This window comes from Salmo salar, chromosome ssa02, assembly GCF_905237065.1.
Source record: "Salmo salar chromosome ssa02, Ssal_v3.1, whole genome shotgun sequence".
NCBI classification, from domain to species: domain Eukaryota; kingdom Metazoa; phylum Chordata; class Actinopteri; order Salmoniformes; family Salmonidae; genus Salmo; species Salmo salar.
Genome location: NC_059443.1, coordinates 87232225 through 87249724, shown reverse-complemented (window position 1 = coordinate 87249724; position 17500 = coordinate 87232225). Strand labels below are relative to the sequence as shown.

General features: G+C 42.6%; 1 protein-coding gene across 1 annotated transcript; it reads left to right on the top strand.

The window, feature by feature from the left end:
* The first annotated feature begins 9616 nt into the window (after positions 1 to 9616).
* LOC106600521 (zinc finger protein 239-like) lies at positions 9617 to 17075 on the top strand. Its single transcript, XM_045713469.1, has 3 exons — positions 9617 to 9709; positions 15858 to 16241; positions 16410 to 17075. The coding sequence occupies exons 1-3, from the start codon at positions 9617 to 9619 to the stop codon at positions 17034 to 17036; spliced, it is 1104 nt and encodes a 367-aa protein (XP_045569425.1). The 3' UTR covers positions 17037 to 17075.
* Positions 17076 to 17500: the final 425 nt, after the last annotated feature.

Sequence of the window (17500 nt, the reverse complement as noted above, 5' to 3'; positions counted from 1 at the left end):
ACTAATCTCATTGCAACTCCCCTCCAAGTCTCCGACCACTACCTTGTATCCTTTTCCCTCTCGCTCTCATCCAACACTTCTCACTCTGCCCCTACTCGGATGGTATTGCGCCGTCCCAACCTTCGCTCTCTCTCTCCCGCTACTCTCTCCTCTTCCATCCTATCATCTCTTCCCTCTGCTCAAACCTTCTCCAACCTATCTCCTGATTCTGCCTCCTCAACCCTCCTCTCCTCCCTTTCTGCATCCTTTGATTTCCTCTGTCCCCTATCCTCCAGGCCTGCTCGGTCCTCCCCTCCTGCTCCGTGGCTCGACGACTCACTGCGAGCTCACAGAACAGGGCTCCGGGCAGCCGAGCGGAAATGGAGGAAAACTCGCCTCCCCTGCGGACCTGGCATCCTTTCACTCCCTCCTCTCTACATTTTCCTCTTCTGTCTCTGCTGCTAAAGCCACTTTCTACCACTCTAAACTCCAAGCATCTGCCTCTAACCCTAGGAAGCTCTTTGCTACCTTCTCCTCCCTCCTGAATCCTCCTCCCCCTCCCCCCCTCCTCCCTCTCTGCGGATGACTTCATCAACCATTTTGAAAAGAAGGTTGACAACATCCGATCCTCGTTTGCTAAGTCAAACGACACCGCTGGTCCTGCTCACACTGCCCTACCCTGTGCTTTGACCTCTTTCTCCCCTCTCTCTCCAGATGAAATCTCGCGTCTTGTGACGGCCAGCCGCCCAACAACCTGCCCACTTGACCCTATCCCCTCCTCTCTTCTCCAGACCATTTCCGGAGACCTTCTCCCCTACCTCACCTCGCTCATCAACTCATCCTTGACCGCTGGCTACGTCCCTTCCGTCTTCAAGAGAGCGAGAGTTGCTCCCCTTCTGAAAAAACCTACACTCGATCCCTCCGATGTCAACAACTACAGACCAGTATCCCTTCTTTCCTTTCTCTCCAAAACTCTTGAACGTGCCGTCCTTGGCCAGCTCTCTTGCTATCTCTCTCAGAATGACCTTCTTGATCCTAATCAGTCAGGTTTCAAGACTGGGCATTCAACTGAGACTGCTCTTCTCTGTGTCACGGAGGCTCTCCGCACTGCTAAAGCTAACTCTCTCTCCTCTGCTCTCATCCTTCTAGACCTATCTGCTGCCTTTGATACCGTGAACCATCAGATCCTCCTCTCCACCCTCTCCGAGCTGGGCATCTCCGGCGCGGCCCACGCTTGGATTGCGTCCTACCTGACAGGTCGCTCCTACCAGGTGGCGTGGCGAGAATCTGTCTCCGCACCACGTGCTCTCACATATCAGTGTGGATGACGGATCACCACCTCAAGCTGAACCTCGGCAAGACGGAGCTGCTCTTCCTCCCGGGGAAGGACTGCCCGTTCCATGATCTCGCCATCACGGTTGACAACTCCCTTGTGTCCTCCTCCCAGAGTGCTAAGAGCCTCGGCGTGACCCTGGACAACACCCTGTCGTTCTCCACTAACATCAAGGCGGTGACCCGATCCTGTAGGTTCATGCTCTACAACATTCGCAGAGTACGACCCTGCCTCACACAGGAAGCGGCGCAGGTCCTAATCCAGGCACTTGTCATCTCCCGTCTGGATTACTGCAACTCGTTGTTGGCTGGGCTCCCTGCTTGTGCCATTAAACCCCTACAACTCATCCAGAACACCGCAGCCCGTCTGGTGTTCAACCTTCCCAAGTTCTCTCACGTCACCCCGCTCCTCCGCTCTCTCCACTGGCTTCCAGTCAAAGCTCGCATCCGCTACAAGACCATGGTGCTTGCCTACGGAGCTGTGAGGGGAACGGCACCTCCGTACCTTCAGGCTCTGATCAGGCCCTACACTCAAACAAGGGCACTGCGTTCATCCACCTCTGGCCTGCTCGCCTCCCTACCTCTGAGGAAGCACAGTTCCCGCTCAGCCCAGTCAAAACTGTTCGCTGCTCTGGCACCCCAATGGTGGAACAAGCTCCCTCACGACGCCAGGACAGCGGAGTCAATCACCACCTTCCGGAGACACCTGAAACCCCACCTCTTTAAGGAATACCTAGGATAGGATAAAGTAATCCTTCTAACCCCCCCCGCCCCCTTAAAAGATTTAGATGCACTATTGTAAAGTGGTTGTTCCACTGGATATTATAAGGTGAATGCACCAATTTGTAAGTCGCTCTGGATAAGAGCGTCTGCTAAATGACTTAAATGTAAATGTAAATGTTATACACACAAGTGTAAAGGAATGAATACAAATATGTACATACAAATATATATGTGAGTGATGGCTGAGCGGCATAGGCAAGATGCAGTAGATGGTATAGAGTACATTATATACATATGAGATGAGTAATGTAGGGTATGAAAACATATAAAGCAGCATTGTTTAAAGTGGCTAGTGATACATTTAATTACATCAAGATGGCAAGATGCAGTAGATGGTATAGTGTACAGTATATACATATGACATGAGTAATTTAGGGTAAGTAAACATTATAATATAAAGTGGCTAGTGATAAATTAATTACATACATTTTTCCATTATTAAAGTGGCTGGAGTTGAGTCAGTATGTTGGCAGCAGCCACTCAATGTTAGTGATGGCTGTTTAACAGTCTGATGGCCTTGAGATAGAAGCTGTTTTTCAGTCTCTCGGTCCCAGCTTTGATGCACCTGTACTGACCTCACCTTCTGGATGATAACGGGGTGAACAGGCAGTGGCTCGGGTGGTTATATTGTCCTTGATGATCTTTTTAGCCTTCCTGTGACATCGGGTGGTGTACATTTTACATTTTACATTTTTTTAGGTGTAGGTGTCCTGGAGGGCAGGTAGTTTGCACCCGGTGATGCGTTGTGCAGACCTCACTACCCTCTGGAGAGCCTTCCGGTTATGGGCGGAGCAGCTGCCGTACCAGGCGGTGATACAGCCCGACAGGATGCTCTCGATTGTGCATCTGTAAAAGTTTGAGTGTTTTTGGTGACAAGCCAAATTTCTTCAGCCTCCTGAGGTTGAAGAGGCGCTGCTGCACCTTCTTCACCACGCTGCCTGTGTGGGTGGACCATTTCAGTTTGTCCGTGATGTGTATGCCGAGGAACTTAAAACTCTCCACCCTCTCCACTACTGTCCCGTCAATGTAGATAGGGGGCTGCTCCCTCAGCTGTTTCCTGAAGTCCACGATCATCTCCTTAGTTTTGTTGACATTGAGTGTGAGGTTATTTTCCTGACACCACACTCCGAGGGCCCTCGCCTCCTCCCTGTAGGCCGTCTCGTCGTTGTTGGTAATCAAGCCTACCACTGTAGTGTCGTCTGCAAACTTGATGATTGAGTTGGAGGCGTGCATGGCCACGCAGTTGTGAGTGAACAGGGAGTACAGGAGAGGGCTGAGAACGCACCCTTGTGGGGACCCAGTGTTGAGGATCAACGGGGTGGAGATGTTGTTACTTGAGGTCGACCGATTATGATTTTTCAACACCGATACCGATTATTGGTGGGTCAAAAAAAATCCGCTGCCGATTAATTGGCCGATTTTATTTATTTATTATTTATTTGTAATAATGACAATTACAACAATACTGAATGAACACTTATTTTAACTTAATATAATACATAAATAAAATCAATTTAGGCTCAAATAAATAATGAAACATGTTCATTTTGGTTTAAATAATGCAAAAACAAAGTGTTGGAGAAGAAAGTAAAAGTGCAATATGTGCCATGTAAGAAAGCTAACGTTTAAGTTCCTTGCTCAGAACATGAGAAAGCTGGTGGTTCCTTTTAACATGAGTCTTCAATATTCCCAGGTAAGAAGTTTTAGGTTGTAGTTATTATAGGAATTATAGGACTATTTCTCTCTATACGATTTGTATTTCATATACCTTTGACTATTGGATGTTCTTATAGGCACTTTAGTATTGCCAGTGTAACAGTGTAGCTTCCGTCCCTCTCCTCGCTCCTTCCTGGGCTCGAACCAGGAACACACCGACAACAGCCAGCCTCGAAGCAGCCACCCTCGAAGCACCGACAACAGCCACCCTCGAAGCAATTTCACCTGGTTAATATTGCCTGCTAACCTGGATTTCTTTTAGCTAAATATGCAGGTTTAAAAATATATACTTCTGTGTATTTATTTTCAGAAAGGCATTGATGTTTATGGTTAGCAACGATTGTGCTTTTTTCCCGCAAATGCGCTTTTGTAAAACATCCCCCGTTTGGCGAAGTCGGCTCTCTTTGTTAGGAAGAAATAGTTTTCACAGTTCGCAACGAGCCAGGCTGCCCAACTGCTGCATATACCCCGACTCTGTTTGCAAGAGAAGTGACACATTTTCCCTAGTTAAAATAAATTCATGTTAGCAGGCAATATTAACTAAATATGCAGGTTTAAAAATATATACTTGTGTATTGATTTTAAGAAAGACATTGATGTTTATGCTTATGTTCACGTCGGAGCAAAGACGGTCCTTTTTCGCGAATGCGCACCACATCGATTATATGCAACGCAGGACAGGCTAGATAAACTAGTAATCATCAACCATGTGTAGTTAACTAGTTATTATGATTGATTGATTGTTTTTTATAAGATAAGTTTAATGCTAGCTAGCAACTTAACTTGGCTTCTTACTGCATTCGCGTAACAGGCAGGCTCCTCATGGAGTGCAACGTAAAGCAGGTGGTTAGAGCGTTGGACTAGTTAACGTAAGGTTGCATCCCCAAGCTGACAAGGTAAAAATCTGTCGTTCTGCCCCTGAACAAGGCAGTTAACCCACCGTTCCTAGGCCGTCATTGAAAATAAGAATGTGTTCTTAACTTCTTACATCTAGGCGTTCTGCTAGCGGAACCCCGTTCCGCCAGCGGAACCCCTTGCCAACAGCCAATGGGATCGCATGGCGCGAACTACAAAAACAACTAAAATACCACAATTCAATTTTCTCAAACAATCAACTATTTTACACCATTTTAAAGAGAAGACTCTCGTTAATCTAACCACATTGTCCGATTTCAAAAAGGCTTTACAGCAAAAGCAAAACATTAGATTATGTTAGGAGAGTACATAGACACAAATAATCACACAGCCATTTTCCAAGCAAGGGTATATGTCACAGAAACCGAAAACGCAGCTAAATTATGCACTAACCTTTGACGATCTTCATCAGATGACACTCCTAGGACATTATGTTATACAATACATGTATGTTTTGTTCGATAAAGTTCATATTTATATCCAAAAACAGCATTTTACATTGGCGCTTGATGTTCAGAAAATGTATTTCCCACCAAAAACTGCCGGTGAATTTACAAAAATACTCATCATAAACGTTGACAAAATACATAACAATTATTTTAAGAATTATAGATAGACTACTCCTTTATGCAACCGCTGTTTCAGATTTTAAAATAGCTTTACGGAGAAAGCACATTTTTCAATATTCTGAGTACATAGCTCGCCATCACGGCGAAACCCGCCAACTTCAATAGAATTATTGTATTACCTTTGCTGATCTTCATCAGAATGCACTCCCAGGACTGCTACTTCCACAAGAAATGTGGTTTTTGTTCGAAATAATCAATTTTTATGTCTAAATACCTCCGTTTTGTTCATGCGTTCAGGTCACTATCCAAAGGCTAACGCACGAGCGCAATTCGAGACACAAAAAGTCAAAATGTTCCATTACCATACTTAGAAGCATGTCAAACGCTCTTTAAAATCAATCTTTATGGCATTTTTAAGGTAGAAATGCGATAATATTCAAACCGGACAATAGCGTATTCATTCAAGGAGGAAAAAGAAGGAACAGCGTGCTCTCGTGACCGCGCATATCCAATCCCTTTGTCCACAGGCAGGCCACTCAGTAACTGAGCTCCTATAATCTGCCCAGTGACAGGAGAAGGCTCAATCCACTTTCTGAAGGCTTTAGACAGCCAATGGTAGCCTTAGAAATTGCAACATAACACCACAGATACTGTAGTTTCGAAAGGGACTAGAAAGAAAAACTACAATTCTCAGAGCCTCCACTTCCTGGTTGACTTTTTCTCAGGTTTTTGCCTGCCATATGAGTTCTGTTATATTCACAGACACCATTCAAACAGTTTTAGAAACTTCAGAGTGTTTTCTATCCAAATCTACTAATAATTTGCAAATATTTGACTCTGGGCCCGAGAAGTAGGCCGTTTAATTTGGGTATGTTTTTCATCTGGCCGTGAAAATACTGCCCCCTATAGCGAAGAGTTTGCCTAGTTAACTTGCCTAGTTGAATAAAGGTGTAAAAAGAAAATATTTAAAAAATATTTTTCAAAAACGGCAAATCGGTGGCCAAAAATACAGATTACCGATTGTTATGAAAACTTGAAATCGGCCCTAATTAATCGGCCATTCCGATTAATCAGTCGACCTCTAGTTGTTACCTACCCTCACCACCCAGTTGCACAGGGCGGGGTCGAGACCCAGGGTCTCGAGCTTAATGACGAGTTTGGAGGGTACTATTGTGTTAAATGCTGAGCTGTAATCGATGAACAGCATTCTTACATAGGTATTCCTCTTGTCCAGATGGGTTAGGGCAGTGTGCAGTGTGATGGTGATTGCGTCGACTGTGGACCTATTGGGTCGGTAAGCAAATTGGTGTGGGTCTAGGGTGTCAGGTAGGGTGGAGGTGATATGGTCCTTGACTAGTCTCTCAAAACACTTCATGATGACGGAAGTGAGTGCTACAGTAGTCATTTAGCTCAGTTACCTTAGCTTTCCTGGGAACAGGAACAATGGTGGCCCTCTTGAAGCATGTGGGGACAGCAGACTGGGAAAGGGAGAGATTGAATACGTCCATAAACACACCAGCCAGCTGGTCTGCGCATGCCCTGAGGAGTGGCCGGGAATTTCGTCTGGGCCTGCAGCCTTGCGAGGGTTAACACGTTTAAATGTTTTACTCACGTTGGCTACGGTGAAGGAGAGCCCGCAGGTTTTGGTTGCAAGCCGTGTCAGTGACACTGTATTGTCCTCAAAGTGAGCAAAAAAATTGTTTAGTCTGTCTGGGAGCAAGGCATCTTGATCCGCGACGGGGCTGGTTTTCCTTTTGTAGTCCATGATTGACTGTAGACCCTGCCACATACCTCTCGTGTCTGAGCCGTTGAATTGCTACTCCACTTTGTCTCTATATTGACGCTTAGCTTGTTTGATTGCCTTGCGGAGGGAATAGCTACACTGTTTGTATTCGGTCATTTTCCGGTCACCTTGCCCAGATTAGAAGCAGTGGTTCGCACTTTCAGTTTTGCGCGAATGCTGCCATCAATCCACGGTTTCTGGTTTGGGAATGTTTGATAGACGCTGTGGGTACGACATCGCCGATGCACTTCTTAATGAACTCGCACACCGAATCAGCGTATTCGTCATTGTTGTTGTTTCGCAGCAATGCGGAACATATCCCCAGTCCACGTGAACGAAGCAGTCTTGAAGCGTGGAATCCGATTGGTTGGACCAGCGTTGAACAGACCTGAGGGCGGAAGCTTCCTGTTTTAGTTTCTGTCTATAGGCTGGAAGCAACAAAATGGAGTCGTGGTAAGCTTTTCCGAAGGGAGGGCGGGGGAGGGCCTTATATGCGTCGCGGAAGTTAGAATAACAGTGGTCTAGGGTTTTACCTGCCCTGGTAGCACAGTCGATATGCTGATAGAATTTGGGGAGCCTTGTTTTCAGATTAGCCTTGTTAACCCGTTGGGGATAGGGGTCAGTATTTGCACGGCCGGATAAAAAAACGTACCCGATTTAATCTGGTTACTACTCCTGCCCAGTAACTAGAATATGCATATAATTGTTTGATTTGGATAGAAAACACCCTAAGGTTTCTAAAACTGTTTGAATGGTGTCTGTGAGTATAACAGAACTCATTTGGCAGGCCAAAACCTGAGAAGATTCCAAACAGGAAGCGCTCTCTCTGACTATTTCTTGGCCTTCTTGATCATCTCTAACCAAAACAGGGGATCTCTGGCATAACGTGACATTTTATAACGCTCCCATAGGCTCTCAGAAGGCGCCAGAACGATGAATGGTGACTTTGCAGGCCATGGCTGAAAAACAGTAGCGCATTTGGATAGTGGTCGATCTGAGAACAATGAGACTGAGGCGCGTGCACGAGCCGACGCCATGTTTTTATTTTTTGGTCTTTGAACGAAAACAGGGTTTCCCGGTCGGAATATTATCGCTTTTTTACGAGAAAAATCGCATAAAAATTGATTTTAAACAGCGTTTGACATGCTTCGAAGTACGGTAATGGAATACTTTGATTTTTTTTGTCACGAAACTCATCGGGCGCGTCACCCTTCTTTACCCTTCGGATAGTGTCTTGAACGCACGAACAAAACGCCGCTATTTGGATATAACTATGGATTATTTGGAACGAAACCAACATTTGTTATTGAAGTAGAAGTCCTGGGAGTGCATTCTGACGAAGAACAGCAAAGGTAATCCAATTTTTCTAATAGTAAATCTGAGTTTGGTGAGGGCTAAACTTGGTGGGTGTCAAAATAGCTAGCCTGTGATGGCCGGGCTATCTACTCAGAATATTGCAGAATGTGCTTTCACCGAAAAGCTATTTTAAAATCGGACATAGCGATTGCATAAAGGAGTTCTGTATCTATAATTCTTAAAATAATTGTTATATTTTTTGTGAACGTTTATCGTGAGTAATTTAGTAAATTCACCAGAAGTGTTCGGTGGGAATGCTAGTCACATGCTAGTCACATGCTAATGTAAAAAGCTGGTTTTTGATATAAATATGAACTTGATTGAACAAAACATGCATGTATTGTATAACATAATGTCCTAGGAGTGTCATCTGATGAAGATCATCAAAGGTTAGTGCTGCATTTAGCTGTGGTTTTGGGTTTTGTGACATTATATGCTAGCTTGAAAAATGGGTGTCTGATTATTTCTGGCTGGGTACTCTGCTGACATAATCTAATGTTTTGCTTTCGTTGTAAAGCCTTTATGAAATCGGACAGTGTGGTTAGATTAACGAGAGTCTTGTCTTTAAAATGGTGTAGTCATATGTTTGAGAAATTGATGTAATAGCATTTCTAAGGTATTTGAATATCGCGCCACGGGATTCCACTGGCTGTTGAGTAGGAGCGTCCCACCTAGCCCATAGAGGTTAAAATCCCCGGCTACAATAATTGCAGCCTCAGGATATGTGGTTTACAGTTTACATAGAGTCCAATGAAGTTCTTTCAGGGTCGTCGATGTGTCGGCTTGGGGGGGGGATATACATGGCTGTGATTATGATCGAAGAGAATTCTCTTGGTAGATAATGCGGTCGGCATTTGATTGTGAGGAATTCTAAATCAGGTCAACAAAAGGATTTGAGTTCCTGTGTGTTGTTATGATCACACCCCGTCTCATTAATCATAAGGAATACACCCCCGCACTTCTTCTTACCAGAGAGATGCTTGTTTCTATCATCAGGATGCGTGGAGAAACCAGGTGGCTGTACCGACTCAGATAGCGTGTTTCGAGTGAGCCATGTTTCCGTGAAGCAGAGAACGTTACAGTCTCGGATGTCTCTCTGGAATGCTACCCTTGCTCGGATTTCGTCTACCTTGTTATCAAGAGACTGGACATTGGCGAGTAGTATGCTCGGGAGCAGTGAGCGATGTGCCCGTCCTCGGAGTCTGACCAGAAGACCGCTCCGTCTGCCTCTTCTTCTACAACGTCGTTGTTTTGGTTCGCCGGCTGGGATCCTAGAGTCAGACGACGTAGAGAGCAAGCTACCCCTTGTTTTCTCCGTGCCGTTTCCAAAAAGTGACTTAACATATATATTTGAGAAGGGTCTATATGCTGACCGCAGACTGGGGGGCACGGCATGTAGTGATTTTAATGTAGTGATGTTTTACTACACACCATGCCCCCCAATAGTGCCATGTGAGAGTTGGGTTAGCTACACCAAAGATTATGGATATACTGACAAGATGTCTCTCTGCCCTAACAAGGGGAATCTGTCCACAAAGCGGCACTGTGTGTTGTCTCGCTCCCGCCTATCCTTTCTTTGGATTGGTGGATTCATGTTATTATTGTAATCTATTGTTTATATTCTATGAGAGTTGTTATCGTCAACCGCCTGTATTCAATGGAGAGAGATGCTAAGCTACTAGCTTGAATATGCATAGCGATCTGGAGACAACTCCTATAGTGTTTTTATCAAAGTTGTCGGCATGTCACGTGTCCAAATAACAACTTAATCATTACGAAACTTCTGTTGGATCAAGTAAACCTCACGTAGCAAATAAGCCATTCATTTTGTTGTTGACCAAATTCAACACTCTCCACATTGGGTTGATAATTTATCCACTTGTATACAACCTACTGTAGCCTACTGACATGACCTAGAGAGATACAACCTACTGTAACCTACTGGCATGACCTAGAGAGTTACAACCTACTGTAGCCTCCTTGCATGACCTAGAGAGTTACAACCTACTGTAGCCTCCTGGCATGACCTAGAGAGATACAACCTACTGTAGCCTACTGGCATGACCTAGAGAGTTACAACCTACTGTAGCCTCCTGGCATGACCTAGAGAGTTACAACCTACTGTAGCCTCCTGGCATGACCTAGAGAGATACAACCTACTGTAGCCTACTGGCATGACCTACAGCGATACAACCACTGGTATGCAAGCATTTCTAACCTTTTTTTCTCACTTCTATGGGGTATTAAGATGACATTATGAGGTATTGTCTGAAGATTGATAATTTAAAAAAAATGTAAACCATTTTAGAATAAGGCTGTAATGAAACAAAATGTGTAAAAAGGGAAGGGGTCTGAATGCATGTATGTTGTATGTCCCAGATAAAAAAAATAGTATTTTCTTTCTACCAATTGATTGGTTGAAATGTTATGACGTGTATATATTTACAACGAAAGCAAAACATTAGATTATGTCAGCAGAGTACCAAGCCAGAAATAATCAGACACCCATTTTTCAAGCCAGCATATAATGTCACCAAAACCCAGAAGATAGCTAAATGCAGCACTCACCTTTGATGATCTTCATCAGATGACAACCCTAGGACATTATGTTATACAATACATGCATGTTTTGTTCAATCAAGTTCATATTTATATCAAAAACCAGCTTTTTACATTAGCATGTGACGTTCAGAACTAGCATACCCCCCGCAAACTTCCGGGGAATTCGCTAACATTTTACTAAATTACTCACGATAAACGTTCACAAAAAGCATAACAATTATTTTAAGAATTATAGATACAGACCTCCTCTATGCACTCGATATGTCCGATTTTAAAATAGCTTTTGGTGAAAGCACATTTGGCAATATTCTAAGTACATAGCCCAGGCATCACGGGCTCGCTATTTAGACACCCGGCAAGTTTAGCACTCACCATAATCATATTTACTATTATAAAAGTTTGATTACCTTTTGTTGTCTTCGTCAGAATGCACACCCAGGACTGCTACTTCAATAACAAATGTTGGTTTGGTCCAAAATAATCCATCGTTATATCCGAATAGCGGCATTTTGTTCGTATGCGTTCCAGACACTATCCGAAATAGTAAAGAAGTGTCGCGCGCATGGCGCAATTCGTGACAATAAAATTCTAAGTATTCCATTACCGTACTTCGAAGCATGTCAACCGCTGTTTAAAATCAATTTTTACGACATTTTTCTCGTAGAAAAGCGATAATATTCCGACAGGGAATCTCCTTTTCGGCAAACAGAGGAAAAAAATCCCAAAGGCGGGGCGGTCGGGGTCACGCGCATAAGCCAGTGTCCCTTGATCGGCCACTTGAGAAAGGCGATAATGTGTTTCAGCCTGGGGCTGGAATGACGACATTCTGTTTTTTCCCGGGCTCTGAGCGCCTATGGACGACGTGGGAAGTGTCACGTTAGAGCAGAGATCCTTAGTAAATGATAGAGATGGAAAAGAAGTTCAAGAAATGGTCAGACAGGCCACTTCCTGTAAAGGAATCTCTCAGGTTTTGACCTGCCATTTGAGTTCTGTTATACTCACAGACACCATTCAAACAGTTTTAGAAAATTTAGGGTGTTTTCTATCCATATGTAATAAGTATATGCATATTCTAGTTACTGGGTAGGAGTGGTAACCAGATTAAATCGGGTATGTTTTTTATCCAGCCGTGTCAATACTGCCCCCTATCCTAAACAGGTTAATAAAATCAACTGTATGTGCAGAACTTGAATTGAACTGATACTTCAAGCGTTTGATTAAATAATTAACACACACAAATGACTTGAGGAAGCCAGAGATCAATATAACCAGAAGAAAATAACCAATTCCCGACCTGCTGCTGGCCTTCGTAAATTCTGACATTATGCAGCTGAAGTTTCTGGTAAAATTGGCAAACTTTTTCAATTTCCATTTAGAGTGCCAATTTATCTTGCCATTTCTACTGATCTGCATGCCAGTTATGAACGAGTTACAACACCTGTTTGGCCCCGCCACTTCCTGGGTCGGTGAAGAGCGGTATTAAATTTAAGGAATAAATCTGAGTCTCACGCTCATCACCTGTGGAAGGCGGGGCTTCCAGCGAGGCGTATCTAGTTTCCCTCCTTCAGGGAACAGTAATTATAGTCATAATGTGTGGATTTAATAGTATGTTGTGCCTAGTTTCCCTCCTCCAGGGAACAGTAGTTATAGTCATAACGTTAACCTCTCTAGGGTCGGCGGGACGAAATCGTCCCACCTACTCAACAGCCAGTTGAATCCCGTGGCGCGTTATTCAAATACCTTAGAAATGCTATTACTTCAATTTCTCAAACATATGACTATTTTACACCATTTTAAAGACAAGACTCTCGTTAATCTAACCACACTGTCCGATTTCAAAAAGGCTTTACAACGAAAGCAAAACATTAGATTATGTCAGCAGAGTACCCAGCCAGAAATAATCAGACACCCATTTTTCAAGCTAGCATATAATGTCACATAAACCCAAACCACAGCTAAATGCAGCACTAACCTTTGATCTTCATCAGATGACAACCCTAGGACATTATGTTATACAATACATGCATGTTTTGTTCAATCAAGTTCATATTTATATCAAAAACCAGCTTTTTACATTTGCATGTGACGTTAAGAACTAGCATACCCCCCGCAAACTTCCGGTGAATTTACTAAATTACTCACGATAAACGTTCACAAAAAACATAATTATTTTAAGAATTATAGATACAGAACTCCTCTATGCACTCGCTATGTCCGATTTTAAAATAGCTTTTCGGTGAAAGCACATTTTGCAATATTCTCAGTAGATAGCCCGGCATCACAGGGCTAGCTATTTAGACACCCACCAAGTTTAGCACTCACCAAAATCATATTTACTATAAGAAAAATGTTATTACCTTTGCTGTCTTCGTCAGAATGCACTCCCAGGACTTCTACTTCAATAACAAATATTGGTTTGGTTCAAAATAATCCATAGTTATGTTCAAATATCCTCTGTTTTGTTCGTGCGTTCAAGACACTATCCGAATGGTAAAGAAGGGTGACGCGCACTACGCATTTCGTGACAAAAAAATTCTAAATATTCCAATACCGTACTTCGAAGCATGTCAACCGCTGTTTAAAATCAATTTTTATGCCATTTTTCTCGTAAAAAAGCGATAATATTCCGACCTGGAATCTGTGTTTAGGTTCAAAGACGAAAGAAAATAAAAACTTGGGGTCGACTCGTGCACGCGCCTCAGCCCATTGTCCTCTGATAGAGCACTTGCCAAAAGCGCTAATGTGTTTTAGCCTGGGGCGCGAATTACATCATTCAGCTTTTTCCCACCTTCTGAGAGCCTATGGGAGCCGTAGGAAGTGTCACGTTACAGCAAAGATCCTCAGTCTTCAATAAACAGAGTCAAGAAGCTCAAGGAATGGTCAGAGAGGGCACTTCCTGTACAGAATCTTCTCAGGTTTTTGCCTGCCATATGAGTTCTGTTACACTCACAGACACCATTCAAACAGTTTTAGAAACTTTAGGGTGTTTTCTATCCAAAGCCAATAATTATATGCATATTCTAGTTTCTGGGCAGTAGTAATAACCAGATTAAATCGGGTACGTTTTTTTATCCAGCTGTGTAAATACTGCCCCCTACCCCCAACAGGTTAAGCTTGTCATATGATGAACTTCAACTTAAATACTGGATCTTGCTGTGGGACAGTTTTTTTGTATTCTGAAATGCACTCGAACTACGTAACATTTAGTGTCTCCTTTTGTTATGCGGGGAAAACAGTTTTCATGGGCACAGAAATCCTAAATCATTTCAGAGTTTGCTAAATCCAATGGTTCTGAGTCACCTTAAGTTAATTGACAACACCCAAATAAATACTATCATTAACGCGGTTCTTCAATAATTACACATAATTCTTAATACTGTAGCAATTTAGTTACAGTCACATGTTCAACTATCATCAGCTGATCCAGGAAATCATTTTCTGAATGACAGTCACATGACAAACATCACGACATGCAACAAAAACCAAAGTGCTTCTTCATTCATTACTCTGGTAAAGACAGTTATGCCGTGCTCCACGTTGGATCCAACATCCCTAACAAATTGATGTTTATAAAGTGTTATTGTCTGGTTGATTTCCAGTAGGGTCTCGTTAGTCTGTTTGGACACAGAGATACTTAGCTCATAATGTGTAGAGAACTGTTCCTTGATGGATAGGCTATTGTACAACACACAGAGCTATTTTCCTTTATTCAGGACATTTAGAATGGCAACACATTACAGAGTAGCCTAGTGGGATTATTGACAAAATTATCTGGTGATCAGGTTATGAAATGTCATGACAAAGACATTTTAGTTTCCATGTTTCACCCAAAAAATGAAATTATATATAATCCTAGGTCTATGTTGTTGTTAGGTGAAGTTATGGGTCCTACAGTAGGTCTATGTTATGGTTTGGTGAAGTTATGGGCCAATTTGTTAAACACTTAGTGTACAAACCCTCATTGTCAGGCTGATGGAAAAGCTAGCCAAGGAGCATTTTACTGGTTGAAGTGTTTTTTAAAGTATAAAGCAGTTGATTTGCGTCAATAACACAAACATATTAACCAGGACATTCAAGCGAGCCTTACAATTATAATCCAAAAGTAGTGTGAAATGCACTCATATGCAACCTGGAAATGGAGGCTATTTTTGCTGTCAGCCTATGAGAACTCCCCTGAGTTTTCCCCCACGGTGGTGAATTAGTGAATAGACACAGAGCTTAATGTGAGTTTCCTTGAGTAGCACTCCTGATCTTGCGCTGTAATATTCAAAATACATTGTGAAAAACTAAACATTTTGCCCACCATTTTTGCTCCAGGCAGATATACTACATCCATAACTAGTGGTTTCCTCATTACCAGATATACTACATCCATAAATAGTGGTTTCCTCATTACCAGATATACTACATCCATAACTAGTGGTTTCCTCATTAGTAGGGAGGTGTTTCTGCAACCAAATTGTGTGTGCTTTGCCCTCGTGCCGCAATTTTAGCAAACACAGAAAGGGGCCCATATTGGAGACCAAAAGTCGTCTTGCACACTGCTTAGGATTTCAACAACTTTAATAACTTATTTCTAGTTACCGCTAATGTGAAAACAAGACAAAATATGATTGTTACTAACTTGACTGTCTTAATGGTCAAATAATTGTTGTACAACTTCATGGGTATGATCTGGGCATCACCTTTTACATCAAATAAACTGTGAATTTCTGCTGTTGTGGGCCTTTAACCATCTGTCTGACATTGTTGTTCACACAGGAGAGAGACGGGACTATCTTGGATCCTCTGGGGAGCCTCAACAACATCATGAAAAGGCAGAGAGTCTCTTCAGATCAGAACACCTCAAGAAACACCAGCAGAGACCCACAGGGAAGAAATCTTACTGCAAATCTTCATCGGAACTTAAAATACACCAGCGAGTACACACAGGAGAGAAAGCTCACCACTGTTTTGATTGTGGGAAGAGTTACTCAAGATCAGATGCACTTAAAGTACACCTGAGAATTCACACGGGAGAGAAACCTTTTGGCTGTGATCAATGTGGGAAGAGTTTCACTCAACCAAACAGCCTGATAGTACACCAGCGCACACACACAGGAGAGAAACCTTATGGCTGTGATCAATGTGGGAAGAAATTTACTGTGTCAAACTCCTTGATAGTGCACCAGAGAATACACACAGGAGAGAAATCTTATAGCTGTAGCCAATGTGGGAAAAGTTTTTCTCAACCAAACAGCCTGAAAGTACACCAGCTGACACACACAGGAAAGAAACCTTGTGGCTGTGATCAATGTGGTAAGAAATTTACTGTGTATAACTCCTTGATAGTGCACCAGAGAATACACACCGGAAAGAATCTTCAGCATTGTTCAGATTGTGGGAAAAGCTTTTCAACATCATGGTCATTGAAGGTGCACCATAGAACACACACAGGAGAGAAACCTTATGGCTGTGATCAATGTGGGAAGAAATTTACTATGTCAAACTCCTTGATCGTGCACCAGAGAATACACACAGGAGAGAAATCTTATAGCTGTAGTCAATGTGGGAAGAGTTTTACTCAACCAGACAGCCTGATAGTACACCAGTGGACACACACAGGAGAGAAATCTTATGGCTGTGATAAATGTGGGAGGAAGTTTACTGTGTCAAGCTCCTTGATAGTGCACCAGAGAATACACACAGGAGAGAAACCTTTTAGCTGTTATCAATGTGGGAAGAGTTGTACTACATCTAGCCATCTAATTGTACACCAGAGAACACACACAGGAGAGAAACCTTATAGCTGTGATCAATGTGGGAAGAGTTTTGGTACATCTGGCTGTCTGAAGACACACCATCGAACACACACAGGAGAGAAAACTTATAGCTGTAGTAAATGTGGGAAGAGTTTTACTCACTTCAGCAGCCTGATAGTACACCAGCGGACACACACAGGAGAGAAATCTTTTAGCTGTAATCAATGTGGGAAGAGTTTTAGTACATCTGGCTATCTGACTATACACCAGAGAACACAAACAGGTGGACAAACTTTGTAGCTATGATCAATGTGACAAGAGATTCTCCTATAAAAGACATCTGATCAAACATCAGGAAATACATACATGAAGGAATTGTTTCATGATATCAATGAAATATCCCACCTAGCAAAATGTAATTGAAAATATGTTGAAAATAAGACCAATATACATTCGGTTGAAAGTTGAGATGTTTTTCTGGTCGTATTTTTTTTAAATGACTTGAAAACAACTTAATTTCAACGTACTTGCAGCCTATACACATGGACACAGTATAATAAATTGGTCTATAATCAATTTTATTAACAATCCTACATCACTCCAGCATTTTTTTTACAACATCCAAGTGTTAATTGTCTTTATTCCACTACTGAAGAAGCAGGTCTCAAATCACCTCATATTTCAAACATTCAGCCTGACAAAATATACATGTTTTATTATTCCATGCCTCACCATTAAGTTAATTATTGCCAATACATATTAAC